Source organism: Pleurodeles waltl, chromosome 2_2 (genome assembly GCF_031143425.1).
Source record: "Pleurodeles waltl isolate 20211129_DDA chromosome 2_2, aPleWal1.hap1.20221129, whole genome shotgun sequence".
Classification (NCBI taxonomy): domain Eukaryota; kingdom Metazoa; phylum Chordata; class Amphibia; order Caudata; family Salamandridae; genus Pleurodeles; species Pleurodeles waltl.
In genome coordinates, this window is record NC_090439.1 from 705,761,381 (window position 1) to 705,779,512 (window position 18,132).

General features: G+C 45.4%; 1 protein-coding gene across 1 annotated transcript in view; it reads right to left on the reverse strand.

Moving 5' to 3' along the window:
* ARMC1 (armadillo repeat containing 1) overlaps positions 1 to 18,132 on the reverse strand; it is a 113,390-nt gene that overhangs the window by 87,543 nt on the left and 7,715 nt on the right. Inside the window, exon 2 of the mRNA XM_069220258.1 lies at positions 14,411 to 14,608. Within this exon, the coding sequence (XP_069076359.1) occupies positions 14,411 to 14,572 (162 nt within the window). The 5' untranslated portion in view covers positions 14,573 to 14,608. The remainder of the gene's footprint in view (positions 1 to 14,410; positions 14,609 to 18,132) is intronic.

Genomic DNA, 18,132 nt, shown 5'->3' on the forward strand with positions numbered 1-18,132 from the left:
TGCAGCCGGCTCGTAATAGAGCCGGCGGCAATGCTGATGTGCAGCGGGTGCAGTAGCACCCGTCGCGCATTTCACTGCCCGAAATTCGGGCAGTGAAATGCGCAACGGGGCTATGCCTGGGGGCCCCTGCACTGCCCATGCCAAGTGCATTGGCAGTGCAGGGGCCCCCAGGGGCACCCCAAGTCCCCTTACCGCCGGCCTTTCCATGGCGGTGTGTACCGCCATGGACAGGCCGACGGTCGGGGACTCATAATCCCCAGGGCAGCGGTGCATGCACCGCTGCCCTGGGGATTATGACCGCCAGGCGGAATCCTGGCAGCAAAGTGGAGGGGCCAGCGGTATGGCCGTGGCTTTTCCGCCACGGTCATAATTGCTGGCGGAACACCGCCAGCCTGTTGGCGGTGTTACCGCCAACATACCGCCGGCCGCCAGGGTCGGAATGACCCCCAGTGACTTGAATGGGCAGCAACATCGCTAGCACTGGTCTATTCGGTGTTGCTTGTTGGCGGCCCTCTGACAGCGTGTGGGGACACGGTGTGACCGGATTCTCTGGGCCACGGCAGCCTCCTGACTACTGATAGAGAAGTTCTTGGGACTTCCTTATACTCCGACACCCCCACGCCCCAAGTATAGAATAGCGATGGCAATACCAGACAAAATGGGGAAAACACATAAGCAACAGTCCCATTTCACATTCGAAGCTAGGCACACCTCTAGGCTGCAGCACCCGCACTCTTGGACTCCAAACAGGAGTCACAACCACGGGATATCGCACCTCTTGAGGCTACACTACTGCCCATGAAACAGAGTCTACGATCTATTGATGGAAAGATGGACACATTGACTTTGAGGATGGATCATATGGCTGCTAAACTTGATAAGCAGGTAACGTGAATTGCTGAAGCGGAACAGCGTATATCAACTGCAGAGGATGAATCACAAACAGTCGCCAACAAATGATCAACTATTGCAAAGGTGCTGGATCCAAGCAAAAAAACTATGATCTGGAAGCATGCTCATGACCAAATACCCTGAACTATTACGGAATCCAGTAATATGGGCCGCCTTGAGATCAATGCAGAAAAAATGCTGAAAGAAAGTTTTGGACAGAGCAGCTGTCTCCGGTTTTGATAATGGAAAAGGAACACAAGACACTAGCAGCATGCCCACTCCCACCCGAGGCCCATTATACCCTAGATAGAGATGCTGTCCTCCGCCTGTCTAGGGAGAAGCAGAATATTAAATAACAAGGTTATGATGTGGCCTTCTTCCCAGATTTCACTGTTGCGGTGCAGGTCGCACGTAGGGAGTACGCTCAGCTGAAGAAAAACTGTAAGCTGCTAACATACAACATAGCATAGGGTATCCTGCCCCCCTCTGGGTTGAACACGGCGGGAAACAGAAGATCGTCACCACACCGAGAGCTGCCATGGACTTTATTAAATCTATACAATGGTCCCAGAAAAGCCCACCACGCTCTCCTTCTTCAACTTCAGATATTTAGTAACCATTGCTGCTAAACTATAAGTATGCAGCATTGTATGGGCAACATATGTATGACAAAGAGCAGGAGTGCTGGTGATACTTAAAGGTGACCCCCAGAGGTATACCATGTGGCGTACGTATGGGCTTATGTGCAGAATCCTAACCATGTCATGTGAACTGCAGGCAATGACATTGTTATGGATATTTGGATGCCCTACTGTAACCCTACTTCTGTACAGTATCGACCCATACTAATGCCTACAATGCAGCTTACCCTCAGTGATTCTAACCTGATTGCCACAGGTCAGCACATGTTCCTTGCCATCCCCATCCATTGGGTGGGACTTACGGACTCTAGCTGCCCCAAGAGGGTACAGCCCAAATGGTATCATACCATGTTACTGTGTTAACTAGGAGGCCAATTATTGTAGGAGGCTGGCCTGGTGTGTGGTGTTATTACCTTATCAGTCCAGGTATCCCCTATTAGTGAAGTCTAGGCAGTGTCTAGGAAGCCAGGGCTCTTTAGAGGTAGCTGTGGGTGAGCAGCCAAGACTTATCTGGGAGACATGCAAAGCTTATGCAATACCACCATAGTCATGCAGTACTTACACACATGAAAGACCCACACAGGGTACAAAAATAAAGGCACTTTATCATGGTAACACAAATATTAAAATACTGTATAGGCAATACCCCAACTGGAGGTAAGTAAACACACTGTTATATACACATTAGCAATCAGGAAATAGTATAGAAAACAATAGGCATTGGTAAAAGCAACAGCAAACAGTGAGGGCCCTAGGGTAGGGCCACACCATATACTAAAAAAAAATGCAATGTGAAAGGCAGTCTCCCACCCAAGGAAATGGAATCAGTAGAGGGGAGCTAGAGGAACTAGGAACCCCACGAAGTAAGTACCAGAGTGCCACTCAGCAACCGGGAGAGAAGAGTTAAGTACATGGTTTTCCTCAAAACCCACAGGAAGATTTTGGAAAAGGACTGCTCAAGACCCAGACAAGACTGAAAGAAACCAAAGGTGGATCCTGACAGAAGAGGACCTGCAAAGGAAGGGGACCAAGTCCATTTCGACTTGGAGTGTCAGGTTGTGACAGGAGCCACTATCCAACCTTCTGTGGATGCAGGACCAGGTTAACGGTGGACAAAAAGTCAGCAGTGCAACAGAGGAGCCGAAGAGGAGTTCTAGAAGTGATGTCAAACACTGGCAGTCGTGATGCAGTCGGTCAGTAGTGCTGGAAAACCACCAACAAGCCTTGGCAAATACAAGAGTCGGAAAAGAAGGATTTGCAAGGCTGAAGAGGACCAGCAAGGCCCATGGGACTCGACCCAAAGAGGGGAGTACGAGGTGACCCTCAGCATCGGGGAGAGTTACAGGAAGAGGAGACAGCCCACACAGGCGACCCACATGCAGCAGGCACAGGAGTCACAATGAGGCCCACTCAGCACACCTGGAGAAGTGTCGCTGAAGCAGCAGACAGGAGACTGCGCATTTCAGGAAGAAGTGCTGGGGGCCGGGGCTACACAGAGCCTGAAGATCCCTTGGAGGAGGAACAAACAAGCCTTGGTAGCTGCAAGAGTTGTGGTGCACAGGGGTACTGTCCTGCAAGGAGAGGCAAGGACTTACTATATTCCAAGTTGAACAGCTGCTAGAGAGGACCAAGGGGACCACTCCAGACCATCACCTGTGATGCAGCATCCACGCAGTTCAGGAGGAGAGAAGATCCACGCAGCTGGTTATCATTGTAGTTGGTGCCTGCAGATGCAGGGGAGTGACTCATTCACACCAGGGGAGATTCAATCTTGCTTCTTGTGCAGGCTGAAGACTCGTCGCCCTCAGAGGATGCACAGCCAGGGAAATGTTGCAGTTGCTGGAAGGAGCCGAACAAACAATGTTGCAGAGCTGAGTCGTAGCTGGAGTTGCAGATTGTCGGTTCCTGGAGAGTCCAGCTGCAGTCCCAGTGGCGAGAAGATGAAGTAAACGATGCAGAGAAGTCCTGCTGGAATCTTGCACGTCGAATTTGAGGAACCACCCAAGAGGGAGATCCTAAATAGCCCAGGAAGGGGAATTGGTCACCTAGCATGGTGACCACCTATCAAGGAGGGGTCTGTGACATCACCTGCCTGACCTGGCCACTAAGGTGCTCCCAGGGGCCTCTGCCCACCTTGGATTCAAGATGGCAGAATCAAGCGGCCACCTGGAGGAGCTCTGGGCAAATCCACTGTCCAGTTTTCATTGTCCAGTTTCGCGGCATGGCAGGGAGCGGTGGTCTCTGGACTGGTGCAAACTGATTTATGCAAGGAGGGCACCAAATGCGCCTTTCGAAGCATACCGTTGGCATGGGAAGGCTACCCCTCCCAAGCCATGTAACACCTATTTCTGAGGGAGAGGATGTTACTTCCATCTCCCACAGGAAATCATTTGTTCTGCCTTCCTCTGCCTGGGCTGGTGCTAGCAGTAGGAGGGGAGAAACCTGTCTGGGGGGTGGCAGTAGCACAGGCTGCCCGGAAAAACCCAGAAGACTAGTAGGAACAATGCTGGGGGTCCTCTAAAGAGTCCTCAGAGTGCATGGAATCATACAACCAATACTGGCAACAGAACTGGGTTACGATTCCGACATGCTTGATACCAAACATGCCCAAGTTCGGAGGTACCATTATGTAGCTTGCAGTACATGGGAAAAATGTCTTCCCCGCACTTACGAAGTCCAGTGCAATGGTGCTGGAGTTCGTTGGGGCACCTCTGTTCATACAGGGGGGCCCTCACACACAGGTACCTGCCCTTTGGGCTAGGAGGGCCTACCGTAGGGGTGACTTACGGTGACCTGGTTCAGTGATCTGTAGTGAAAGGGTGCATGCACCTTTTCACACAGGCTGCAACAGCAGGCCTTAAGACACATTTTGCATGGGCTCCCATAGGTGGCACAATGCATGCTACAGCCCATGGGGAACCCTTGGTGCCCCAGTGCCCTTGGTACCTAAGTACCATATAGCAGGGACTTACATGGTGGCACCAGTATGCCAATTGTGGGGTGTGCTAAGTCCTACGCACCATATTTAGAGGGAGAGAGCACAGTCACTGGAGTCCTGGTTAGCAGGATCGCAGTGATAGTCAAAACACACTTACAGCAGACAAAAAGTGGAGGTAACCATGCTAAAAAGAGTGTAACTTCCTACAGTTATTATCTGTTTGGTTTGTTTGTTCTTATTTCAAGGTTATGCATGTGATGGCTTTGGCATGCCTGGAATGCTGAAGTGGGTGGAGGGAAGCGTTTTGTTTGCATATGGAATTGCTACAATGCATCACAATGAGGAATGCTCAAGTGTCACATACTGCCCAAACACAACTATCACATAACGTGATACAGAGACACGTTCCAATACCATGATAGGCCCATATTCCGATACCATGAGGCGCACCCAGGGCTTTATCAGGCTGCTAACATAGAATGTCCGAAGGCTCAATAATCCCAAAAACATACAGAAGGTGCTTCCTTATATGGATTGCCACCAGGTGCAGATAGTACTAATGCAAGAAACGCATCTCACACATTCTACTGACCTGCATGTGAGAACTAGATGGGATGCAGTCAGAGTGGCCTCAACTTATTTGTCATACTCCAGGGGGGATCCTCATTTTAATTATAAAGGGTCTCCAGTTCATACTCTGAAACAGATGATCAGGGACACGACATGATAATATAAGGAAGCTTGTGCAGCACAGCAGTGACATTATTATTATTATTATTATGACGACCATGTGGTGGGGCTCTTCTTGTGTTTCACTCTTTTGGTCACTACTGTCATAATCCTGGGTTTCATTATCCTCATAATCACAATTCATTCCTTTCTACATAGAACGCAGTTGCTCCAATAAAACCTAGATCCTGCTGCTCTTTTGTCCTTGCATGTATGAGACTTGTATGACCGAGAGAAGGGGGTAAGATCTGCTCTACCAGGACTTCCCAGAGGAGGCCGAGTGTCATGCAATAGGCTGCCACAAATCACTTCTACCTCTGGTACTTGTGAGGAGCTTCTAGCTAGCCGGAAAGGGTTAGGCCCACAGCTGTCACATAGTGTGGGATCAGGCTCAGTCTCTTTGGCCCGGAGGTGCTGCTGGTGATCCAGCAGTCTCGTTACTAACAGTGGTTAAGCACTGAATTTGCAGATCACCCATGTATTTTGGTCTCATTATGTGCAAAAGACACCCCAACTACCTTATAAAGAGACGTCAGTGGTATCTGGGAATATCCTCCTCAGCGAGATAGCTAGTGCTATTTGACTCTGTCATTTGTTCAAGCTTACATTTCAGGTAATGGCAGACCAAAACAGGGTCGTAACTGCAGATAACATGAGACTCCCCCTCACAACACATTTAAGACATAATGGTCTCACAGATGACGGAGGTAACATTTGTCGTTGAGCACACAGAACAGAAATTTTCTACTCTTGGGTCACCTTTCCAGCAGCAGATGGGAACATGCATACAGTTCATCATTACACTCCAGCACATGCACCTTCAAAATACAGACCTTATGCGTATTTAGAAATACCACTATCTTATCAAGAATACCAAAATTAGCCCTACCTCACGTTCCAAAGAATGTTAGATTAGGTCCCTTAAGTACTGACAGACCTACATGGCCAGAATCAGCTACCTATACACCACACCCTAATATAGGTACAATGACAGTGGCAGACGTACGCGTCCTATACACTAATTTTGTAGAAATATACAGACAATTAATGCAATTTGTAATGCAGATTTTAAACACCACCCGGCAAGGGCTGCTGCGGCCCTACCACATGTGGCCACCACCGGAATAAATCCTGCTACTGAGCATTCAAATTTGGGTAGAGTACAAACCAAACGTGAAGAGATTCCGTTTTGGTTCGCACAAATAATTAGCGCCTTGGAAGCAGTGTTTCCTCATATGGGACCCCAGGATAAACATAGAATTCTTACAATGTGCTTGCCATTCGGGATGGTTCCCTCAGTGGATAACTGCACCACTTGGGGTGCAGTGTTTGCTGCACTCTACACTACCGCACATGGTACACAGACATTTTGCGAATCTTCTGGAAGTGTTAAAACAAGTTCAGGATAAATACAGGGCTGCCCTGGCCCTAGATATGGGGATGCAATTAATGGGCATCTTTACCACAGTATCCTCGATAATATTTGGTAACGTTAAAGGGAAAGCAGTAACATTAGCTGTACGCCAGAGGCTCCGAGATCTTGTTCCTTTCAGGACTCACCGGATAAACGCAGTCAGAGAGGCGGGCATAACAAATAACAGAACGAGTACGTGAAACCAAAAAAAAAAAAAAAAAAAAAGATTCACAAAGCTTATTTGAACCTTCCATAAAAAAGGAAGAAAAACGAACGCAACAGAAAGCACAATTCAAAAAGAAAAAGGTGGAAGCAATTTTGGCTAGCAATGCCACACACAATGAAAATTTTACTGAAGAACAGGGATTGGGCACTGACTCTGCTAGACAGCACGGCAGAGGTCACAATATTTCACCAGACTCGTCAAGAGCTTATGGCGGTGACAGTAATGAGCGACTATTTAGAAGTCAAAACTGCAGACACACGGGTCTCCCCTCAGATAGGGTTTACAAACGGAAAATACAAACTGAGGGAGACAGAGCTCACAATTAAGGTTATATTCTGGGAAAAATGTACGTCATGTTATGACATTCCACTGGCAGAAAAAGATTGGCCACCCGAATTTGTCCACCCTCCCGTGAGGGGAAGCTGGCATTATGGCATCTTTCTCAGTCCTTGTGCCTGAAGAATTAAGATAGACTTACACAGTAGATAGGGCATTGGCATAAGCCCCGGTGCTGTATCTCAACCGTCTAGCTTGGGATAAAGACTCCCCCTACCATATAATACCTAGCAGATCAGCATCACTTCTACAACCACAATACCCCATAAAACATGAAGCTAAGCCACCAGTGAGGGAATTACTCACACAACTGGAGTACCAGGGTGTAACAGAACCCTGCATATCACCAATGAACAATCCATGGTTTCCCAGTTGGCTACTGATGGCTATGAATATTGGTTGAAGTCTATTGACTTAAAGAGTGTATGGGGAAATAGAAATTGGCAAATACAGGGAAGGGAAGCTTTGCCTATAGCATGCCTGGTTCCATAGCAAATTATATTTCTAAATGAAACTGTACAACAAACAAGTTGTGTAGGCTTAGCAATAATTAAGGAATTGAAACCGCCAAGTAGTCCATCACTAGCTAAATTTGACAAATGGCAAAAGTTTTTAATGTTACTGAAGCACAGCTCAACAGGTGGGTCCAAAAGGCGACACTTAACCCAACACTTTAAGGTCCAAACAAGTGGTTATTCTGGCCAATGGACACAAATGGTTGTCATGCACATTTTGTAAATTCCACAGGGGGTTTTAAAGCAAGTCGACCAGACCCATGTTGCATATCGTTACATCACTCTGATATTGTCACCACATATAGAGTGGGCAAATTATGTCAACAATGGTTGAAATCTTCCACATTAACAGCAGTCAAAGAACACCTTTGTCTCCTGTCAGCCAACACACAGATTTATAAGATTTTCTGTTAGTTTCAAGAAAGCCACACACTAAGAGCTTTTTATATGCAATTTATGATGAGATTTGGAAACTTTCATAGAGAGAAGCTGCCACCCTGTAGAGGCAGATAGATTAGGAAAATTCATAGAAAGCTTTAGCTGTTGTAGAGAATGGTATTAACACTTTGCCCATCTGCATACACACACTTATGGCCTCATTACGAGTTTGGCGGGTGGGATTACTCCGTCACAAACGTGATGGATATCCCATCCGCCGTATTACAATTTCGATAGGATATAATGGAACTTGTAACTCGGCGGGCAGGATATCTGTCACATTTAAGATGGAGTAATACCCTTTGCCAAACACGTGATGAGGCCCTAAATAACATTGTTTGTTCTGCAATTTACACCATACAAAGTTAAATATAATTTTTACAACATGGACTGAGTCAGCTTAGGTCCATTAGGTTGCACGTTACAAGTTCTGAAAAGTGCTTGCATGCCCTGGCAATACGTCAGCTCCAGGGAATTGTTTGCCGCTTTTAATCTGACGTGACAGCAACAAAAGATGGCTAAGAAAGAAGCAACACACATTTTATTAGACATTGCAAAGTTAGAAAGGTTGCCTTTCACAGTGGCAGAAAGACCATCTGCAGTATGGTTAAGGCACAAGGTTATTAATCTGCCAATTTCAACATTTCAATTCACTTTTTCTTTGAAGCACATTCCTGTGGGCAGATCTGAAAAGCTAGGAGATAGTTATATCAATGGCAGATCCGAAAAGCTAGGAGATAGTTATATCAATGACATGTGGGAGCTACCCTTTGAGTACAAATGTTTCAATTACACGAAATGGGGCTTTCTTAGCAGAAAAGAATGCAATAATTCTGTAAGTCATTCGATGATTTGTAAAAAGCAGTCCTTCACAGGGCTTGTAATACTTGATCTGCAATCTTAGCCTGTTACCTGAAGGGTGTTCCCGTCCCATTGATTTGTCAGGCGTTCCAGGTGCTCGCGAATGGTACCAATCACCAATGCAATTTACACAGGGAGCACTTGCACTTTAGCACTGATCAGCAGTGGTAAAGTGCACAGATACAATAAACTATCAAAAACGGGGTCCAGCATACCATAAAAAGAGGTCAGAAGGCAAAAAGACAGGGGAAAACACACCATAAAATGCCAGGTCCAACAAACCTATTGAACCAAGATCCTGCTTTTGTGTTGTCCTTGCATGTATGAGACTTAGAAGGAGATAATATCTGCTCCAGAACGACTTTCCTGAGGAGTCTGAGTGTCATGCAATAGGCTGACACAAATCACTTCTACCTCTGGTACTTGTGAGGTGCTCTAGCTAGCCAAAAAGGGTTAGCCTGACAGCTGTCACACGGTGTGGAATCAGACTAAGGGCCTCATTATGACCCTGGCGGGCGGCGGAGGCCGCCCGCCAGGATCCCGCCCTCCAAATTACCGCGCCGCGGTCAAAAGACCGCGGCGGGTATTACGAGTTTTCCCCTGGGCTGGCGGGCGGTTCCAGTAAAACCGCCCGCCAGCCCAGGGGAAAACGACCTTCCCACGAGGATGCCGGCTCGTAATCGAGCCGGCGGAGTGGGAAGGTGCGACGGGTGCTACTGCACCCGTCGCGTATTTCACTGTCTGCAAGGCAGACAGTGAAATACATTTTGGGGCCCTCTTACGGGGGCCCCTGCCGTGCCCATGCCATTGGCATGGGCACGGCAGGGGCCCCCAGGGGCCCCGCGACCCCCCCTACCGCCATCCTGTTCATGGCGGCTTTCCCGCCATGAACAGGATGGCGGTAGGGGGGGGTCAGAATCCTCATGGCTGCGGAGCGCGCTCCGCAGCCATGGAGGATTCATATGAGCAGCGGAAAGTCAGCGGGAGACCGCTGACTTTCCGCTTCTGACCGCGGCGGTTCAGCCGCGGTCAGAATGCTCATTGGAGCACCGCCAGCCTGTCGGCGGTGCTCCCGTGGTCGGTGGCCCTGGCGGCCACCGGCCGCCAGGGTCAGAATGACCCTCTAAGTCTCCTATGTCTGGTGGTGCAGATACCCAAAATCCAACAGTCTTGTTACCAAAATGGGAGTCTACGACAATATGTGAATATAATTGGTATGAGAGGTTCTCAGGCCTGAGCATAAACTGGGAAAAATCAACCACTTTCCCCTCGAACGCAGTGTACTGAACCCCAGGTGCTTGATTTCTCCCTTGAGCGGTGTACGGAACAAGTCAAATACCTAGGAGTGTTGATACATAGGCATCCTGAAATCATTATCCGACAGAACTATGGACAAGCGATCTCTAAATTAGAGGATCAGGTAGCCCGGTGGATAAGACTTCCTCTGTCATTGGCTGACAGGGGTGCAATCATGAAGATGACCATCTTGACCTGGTTCCTAAATTTATTCATTAATATCCCTGTCATTCTAACCAAAGCTTTTTTAGAACACTAAGATCCTATCTGATAACGCTAGCCTGGGCAGAAAAGCAACCTAGATGTAGCTAAGAAACACTTACGAGTGGGGGGATGTGGAGCCCCAAATATGTACCTATATTACTTATGTGCACAAGAACAATTTGCACACAACTGGTACTTTTCTGTTACAGATCTGAAACACTTAGTGATAGAAAGCGATGTCGCACATCCTATACCTCTTAAGGCCATCTTAACACATGTACATAAGGTTATCATTAGTTTGGGAATCAACACAATATATAGTACCACAAAGGCCTGGCAGAAATTGAGCGAAAAAGCGGGAAGTCTCTGGTGTACGCACCAGCACTATCACTACTACACCAACTGGCCATATCGGCCACCCAGGAACCCACATCGCTCTCTATGCTATGAGAAGCTGGCATGGCAACAATGGGGGAAGTCTACCCCCCATATGGTAGGTTCATTTCACTGGAGGCTGTCTCACAAACATCAATCTTTCCCTGTCTGATGTGGTGAGTCAGCCAGACATTTACTAGTGGTGGCCTGAGCCAGCCTGCCCATCCTCAGCGTGCAAACGATGACTGCACAACTAATATTGGAGCTGCGGGGCAGGAATACAAGCAATTCATCTGAGATTTTAGATGGTTATATAATGCAGTCAGTGTACCCGTGCTAGCTAAATTGTCCTCGCACAACTTACAAGGCAGAAGATAAAATAACATTTCAGTTGCTTCCTTTGTTTCTGCGTAAATATAGCAAGTGGGACTCGATGAAACATCCAGATGCTTACCAATGCGATGAGAGAAGATGTGGCTTAATGGTCAGAGCTGGTGACTTTGGAACTGGGTTCAAGTCCAATCCAAAGGTGCTAGAGTGTGAGGAAACAAAAAATAACAAGCATTTGCAATGCAATGGGTCTCGCATTTGCTCATGTTAGAGCTGATCGCGTTGTAAACTCCTAACCCGACTTTTCATCTATCGGCAAAAGTGCTTTTATGTACGTAACCGAAAAAGTGAAATTAACTGTGTAAAGCGCTCGACTTCTGCCAAGCGAAATCGCGCTAGGAAAATTTAGAAAAAGTAGTCCACGATCCGACAGAAAACGAGCCTTGCATGTTTTCTGTACTTGGTCGCTGCGCTCGAGGAGGGCTAACCACCGGAAAAGGCATGACGTGTGCATGCCTTCCACTAATGAAAGCAAGCAGATTTTACTAGGCAAGCCCACGAACCAATGAAACACACTGACGTGACGTCGACAGGGCTCCGAGCCCTTTTCTAGTAACTAAAGCGTCTCGCTGGGATACGCATGCGGGAGCGCATGCAACGCAGGCTCAACCCTAAAAATGATGGAAACCAAAAATAACTCCTGGTACTGTTCTAGCATCAGATTCTGAATTGAAGGGAGAAATTACTGGTAAGGAACCATTCTACGGGGAGCGACACCAAATGTTTAAGATTCTGTTAAATAAAAAAAGTTCAGATGCCAGTCACATGTCATTAGATAAAGATCTGCCTCAGCCACCAAGTTTGGAAAGATGCTGTTTAGGAATAATAAACTTCAGATCAGATTGACTCTGTGGGTGTCATCTCTTGTCTATCCAAGGAGAGTGGTATATGTATTAATCTCCCTTGCTGGAGCATGCCCCCGCCCCCGGACACCAGTTATGGGATCTTTCACACCCTGCTCTAGAACAAGACTTCCTGGTGTTAGATGTATTTTACTCCCTCTTATAAGTGAGACCAGGTAGGATGGTGGTACTCAGGTATGGGTGGCTCCTGCATTTGAGGAAGAGTCTCTGGAAGGTGTGCACCTCATAGGGATGTTCCAGAATCTCTACCACCTCCCTATGGGCCAGGGTATGTCAATACACATCCTGTGTTTTGAAAGTGTGTAGAGTGCCCAAGATATTAATTTCAAAAACACTAACAACAAAAGGCTTGAGGTTAAAACTCTCTGCATTGAACAACACTTGGATAAAAACAATGCTTCTATGTGAAAACAATGCTGCTATGTTGAGTAGTAGTAGCAGTGTAGAGAATCATGCCACCTAAATTGTGAATGATCTCTGGAGGAAAAAGTATACCCAAACAAGGTCTGACCTGAAAGAAGCACACATCTGGCATTTATTTGGGCACCCTTCTATAAGAGTTTCTATGGGTGGAAGCCCAGGGAAGGGCTAAGTCCAGTGCTGATGGACTGTTGTGTTGGGTGGGCGTTTAAGGGGGGGTTGGGGTAAATTAACTGACAGGTGCACACTATTCTTGGATTATTGAGCAGTCTACTGCTTTAAGGTAACAGTGCTAAATCTCCATCTGATGAGACAGAGGTCTACCTTTTTCTTTTCAAATGGGAGAATTGCAAAGCATTAGCAAAAAATAAGGCAAAAGAAGGGAGAAGCGATGATTCAGCTGCACCATTATTCGGTTGGTGCATGCATACATTATGAAATATGCACATGCAAGCGTCACCACACATGCGTGTGCCAGTAGAATGATGTGTGTGTAATTTACTTTGCTTCTTTTAAAAAGAAAATTCAAATACAAGACTGCGGATGCCAGTTCAATCAGTAAACGAAAGAATGGGAATTTTAGTATGAAATTTAAAATTTAAAAAAAGGTGGGGAGGGGTCACTGAAGTACATAGGCAATGGACGAGTCTTTGGGGAGGGAAAAATTGGCACATGGTGGAGTGGACAACACAGAGCATGGGGAAGTCTCACAGGGAAGTAGCACACAAGGAAGACAGCAACAGAATGAGGGTGGAGAAGCACACAAGGAATCAGCGGAAAACTATCCTACGGGGAAAAAAAAAAAAAAAAAACACAGTGTGGGGTGGTAATTGGAGGCGTAAGAAGCACGCAAGGCAGCGAGATGTAAAACATGTATCTCATGGAGTGCTTAAGTAAAAGGTAGTTTCCTTAAAGTGAGCATTGGAAGGATACTAGTCATGGTAAAGATGCTAAGCTCCAAGGCAAGAACAAACACAAGACGAGGAATGCAAGCTTTTGAATAAGTAAGCAAATAGAAGTGAAATAATGCCAGCCAATGGTAAGAAATGGGTGGGCTGTAAACGTATCCTAAGCCCAAAAAAGGTCTTTCCCATCTTGCACTGTCTGGTAAGCGACCTAAAAAGAGCTACTCAGCCAAGTCGCTTATTTACATTTTGCTAAATCTAATTTCACGTATTAACATGCAAGGCAGAAACTGTTGCCTTTAGATAGTCAGTTTAAAAAAAAAAAATTTGGAACAGTGTTCTCAGATTTGCTACATTTTTATGAACATTAACGAAAACTTAATGATGAAGAATAATCCTGCTCCCATTTCTTGAAACAATCTGTTGTGCAAGACGATCTGAACAAACATACTGCAACTATCAACAGTTGATTCATGATAACAGATTAACAGTATGCTATACGAATATAATTGTACAGAATTACCCTCACATAATTTTTTTTTAGAGGTGGGTAAGATAGGTTATTGAGACACTTCTTTTGAAACAGCCCTACTCATACACTGTATAATAAACAAAGGCAATGTCACAAATTTCACATGAAAAGACCTTTTAAAGTGCATTCTAAATTTGTAACTCTGTTTGATATCTGACCTGGTTCGCTCTTAATGCATTGTCCTTTCGATCCAATTGGCAGTCTTCACCAAGATTTTGTTTTTGTAGGCATGTTACAAGGAGCAGGTATAAGTTTATGTTTGTTCACTTGTTCGGACAAGTCAAAATCACACATTCAAACACAAGCCCATCTCCCATCGTCAGCACGGAAATGCCTTTCGCTCACTATCAATCGAAAGCTAGTCAATTCTTTACAACATAAATAAAGCATTATCTGTAGTAGAACAATAGTTTTGATTAGGACCAAGAGTACTTACCAATAATGCAGAGTAGACAACTTGCGGGTTTGGATGATCCAAAAATAAAATCAGCCCTGGCAAACATCCCTGATCTTGCACAATAGCTCGTCTGTTTAAAGGATCAGATGCCAGATCCCGCAGTTGGTTGACCACTGCCAGTGCGTCTGGCTCACTGCTCATGATGTGTTGATTTTTTATGTCGAACACTTTAAAACTCTGTATTAAAAAACAAGTAAAAATAACATCTTACATGAGCAACATTCCCTTTAACAGAAAACATACATCACTACATCGGCCCCACCACTGCAATAGAAATCACACTATATTCCGTCCTCGCCAGCTGTGTGCCTCTGGACACTTTCAACTCGATTCAAGTTTGCCTCATAAGATGAACCCAGTGCAAATTATGCTTTTGCAAAATGAACATGTTTTGATGAGTCACAAAGATTTCTACAATCACTATGCTACACGTGAAATTATGGCAACTATTTTTTTTTTTTTTTTTAACGTTTGCAAATGCTACGTTCTACGGATGAGCATTGTCTGTTCAGCCAAATAAAATTACTATTAGATGTTGTATTACATCATGTGGTATTTCTGCAGTTATGCAGCCCATTCTGCTATTGTTATGGCCTGTCAGAGGTTTCAGCAGCTTGCTCACTATTCACATGGTTCCAAGATTTTCATTGTTAGTTGTGTTTCCACAACAATGTTGGGACATGCTAAATATCTAGATAGCTGAAAATCTGATCAGCTTGTGTTGACACATTACGGATGTTGTGCTCTGGTCACATTAAAAGTTAGTCGCAATTATTTGGCATTTTCTCTATCTCGTGGAAGGGCCAGGATATGTGTGTAGGCTGTTTTTATTTTTTTTGGGGGGGGAGGGTTATGTCTGGCATTAGCCAAGACGTTTCATTTTTTATAAAAGTTTATGTATAATATACTTACTTGAAGGGGCTTTTAGCAAGCTCTTCTAATCCATTAGTCTGTTGTGGTGTCAGTCACACTTTGCTTCCTCCCACTACAGAATAGAGCATGGGGGAGTGGGTCGGCCTACACCTTGTGAGACCAAGGCCATTAGAAGGGATTCCACCCAGGATATTCCATCTATACTGCACGTCACTTTGCAGCAGACCTCAGCCTCTGTGTCTCTACGAAACCTGATTTGGAGACTGGAGGCCGACCTTGTCCTAAGGCAATCGCCAGCTTCTCATGGACATGGCATGGGTCGATTAGGTGTATCAAGCCTTGCTCTCTCTAGGGTAGCAAATACACTTTAGGGAGGAATTTGAATATTCGTGTTTATTGCAATATGTTGGGGTTGTTCCAATTTACATTGCTTATTTTCACAATCCTGATTTTGCTACTGGTCATTATCCTAATCACTGCAGCTCACGCCTTTTAAATAAATGGAGAGAGTGAGTGAGTGTGTAAAAAAAAATAAAAAAAAGACTTACTGCCAACAAGAGAAATGGATAAGACTAGTTACACCGCAATTTTCCCCCGCAAGAGTCTTCTAGAACCCATGCGCTAGGCTGCCAGAAAGCACCTTTACTATTCGGGTTTTGGTGAGGTACGGCTAAAGAGACGGAAGGATTGGGCCGACAGCTGCCACCTAGTGTAGGAGTGACTCGGTCACATACAAGCAGAGGTGCTGCTGCCCCTAATCCAGCAGTCCCGTAGAGATACGAGGGTCCTTGTGACATCCTTTTATATATGATACTAAAGAAAGCGGGAAAGTGCAATAAAACAATTGCCTAGTGTCACACAATTTGGTAAAGTGAGGAAGCCAGGATTAATCCCAAGTTTTCTGGTTTCTCATTCAGCAACTAGATGTACATGCTTCACTTCCCCAACTTTCCACCTTACTGGTGATTCTCCCCAACCCCCGCCCACTTGCCACTGCTGGCTTCAATGCAGCCCTCTGTCACATAACAGACTAAACTTTTTGGCCCCTTAAAAAATATTGTGAGTACCTATGAGCTAGACAGAACCTTTAAACTCTGGTGTATCCCTGGACACATCTTGTTTCGAACTAAGAGGATCCTGATATGTCCTCCTTAGACACCGATACACTCAATTGGGAAATCCTTTTCCGTGTCCTTTGCCTATTTTGTTTCCGCTCTTAATTTATGTGCTACTAATTTGTTATATACTACATCAAGACCCCATGTAAAGGAGGATGTCACGATTTTGGAAGCATGTAGTCTTTGGAAAGAACGGGGGAAGGGTGCCCAGTCACCATTGATTTTGGACTTGAATATGGGGCTTTTGAAGCACATTTCATGAGATGAATGCAGCGTGGGATGTAAATATTGGTGACCTGGTATATGAGATCTCTCTCTTTGCTGATGCTCTGGTGTAACGGAAAGACCATGTAAAGCTTGTACCACATGTGCTGAAAAACCTAGACATATTTAGTGACCGGCCATGCGTACGTAGCAATTTGCATAAATGCTGACTTTTAACTATGAGCGTGTTGGCAGGATGTCCTGAATGAAGCACAGTGCTCAGATCAAACTTAAGAAACAGAATTAAAGTATTAGGATGCTCAACAACATGATAATATTGAATAAGGGCAATTGTCAGCTTTTGTTAAAGTTTCTCATTCTAGATTTTTGCGCCTCTTTCAGGGACACGACATATAGCGCTTCCCTAGATTGTGAATCTTGCCAGCTGTCTCTATATGTATTTCATCAGGCTCATGTGGGAGTGGAGGACAGCACTACAGTTTTGAGATATTTCTCCTTCCTCTTAAGCAAGGTGGGCAGGCACTGTCTAACTCTGAACTTTATTACATTACTTCTAAAATACAGCACTTGGTGGGATGGCCGGATGAAGGGCCTAACCAGGAGATGTTGATAGTTGGCACTTAGTGTGGTGTGTCTAAGGTATGAATTCATTTGAACTTCGGTTGAATGGATTAATATCCTTTACCTGGACGATCTGATGTCCCAGATCCAGGTTGGGAGCATTTTGTGAATGACGAAACACAAGGACGGACTGTGATTTCTGGGGCTAAAAACGTATGATGGACTGGAGGAATGGTCACAGAGCTACTCCATTTGACACTTGGATAGAGCGGTGGCAGGGAGAACCCTTTGGGATGTATCGTGGTCACTGCAGTAATTGTGATAACAATTAAATGATGGTCAAATGTATTGCACTAGAGATCTGGGACTCCCTACTCACACAAACACTTACAGCCCACCCATCACAGTTCCCACCATACATAACAATATAGCTTCCAAACCAGCTTATGAGGATACAGGGTACAAAACCTGGTAGGGGAGGGACTGCAGGATGCTAGCTGACATTTATGCTAGGCTAAAATCAAATCTTTTGAACTCTGCAAAAAAGTGAGTTTAGTAACACAGGCAGAACACTTCAGATATCAGCAGCTGAGACACTGGGCCTTCTACACTCCTAATAAATTAGCAGACAGAAGGCAACTGACTGATTTTGAGAAGTTGGGGAAACATGAAGAAACAAGAGAATTTCCTACCAGGGCTATATCAGACAAAACATAAGCTGACTGACTTACGTAGAGATATAACAAGGATTATGAAGTAGATCTTACAGTCATAAATCAAGGTCTCGATACTTTGATATCTGACTCCAAACATGTTAAAATAGCCTATTTAAAGTAGTATACAGGAGTAATGGACCATTCCGGGAGTGACTGTGGAGCAAGATGAGACCACAAATATACCTGGTGGAAGTACCTGATTGTGATT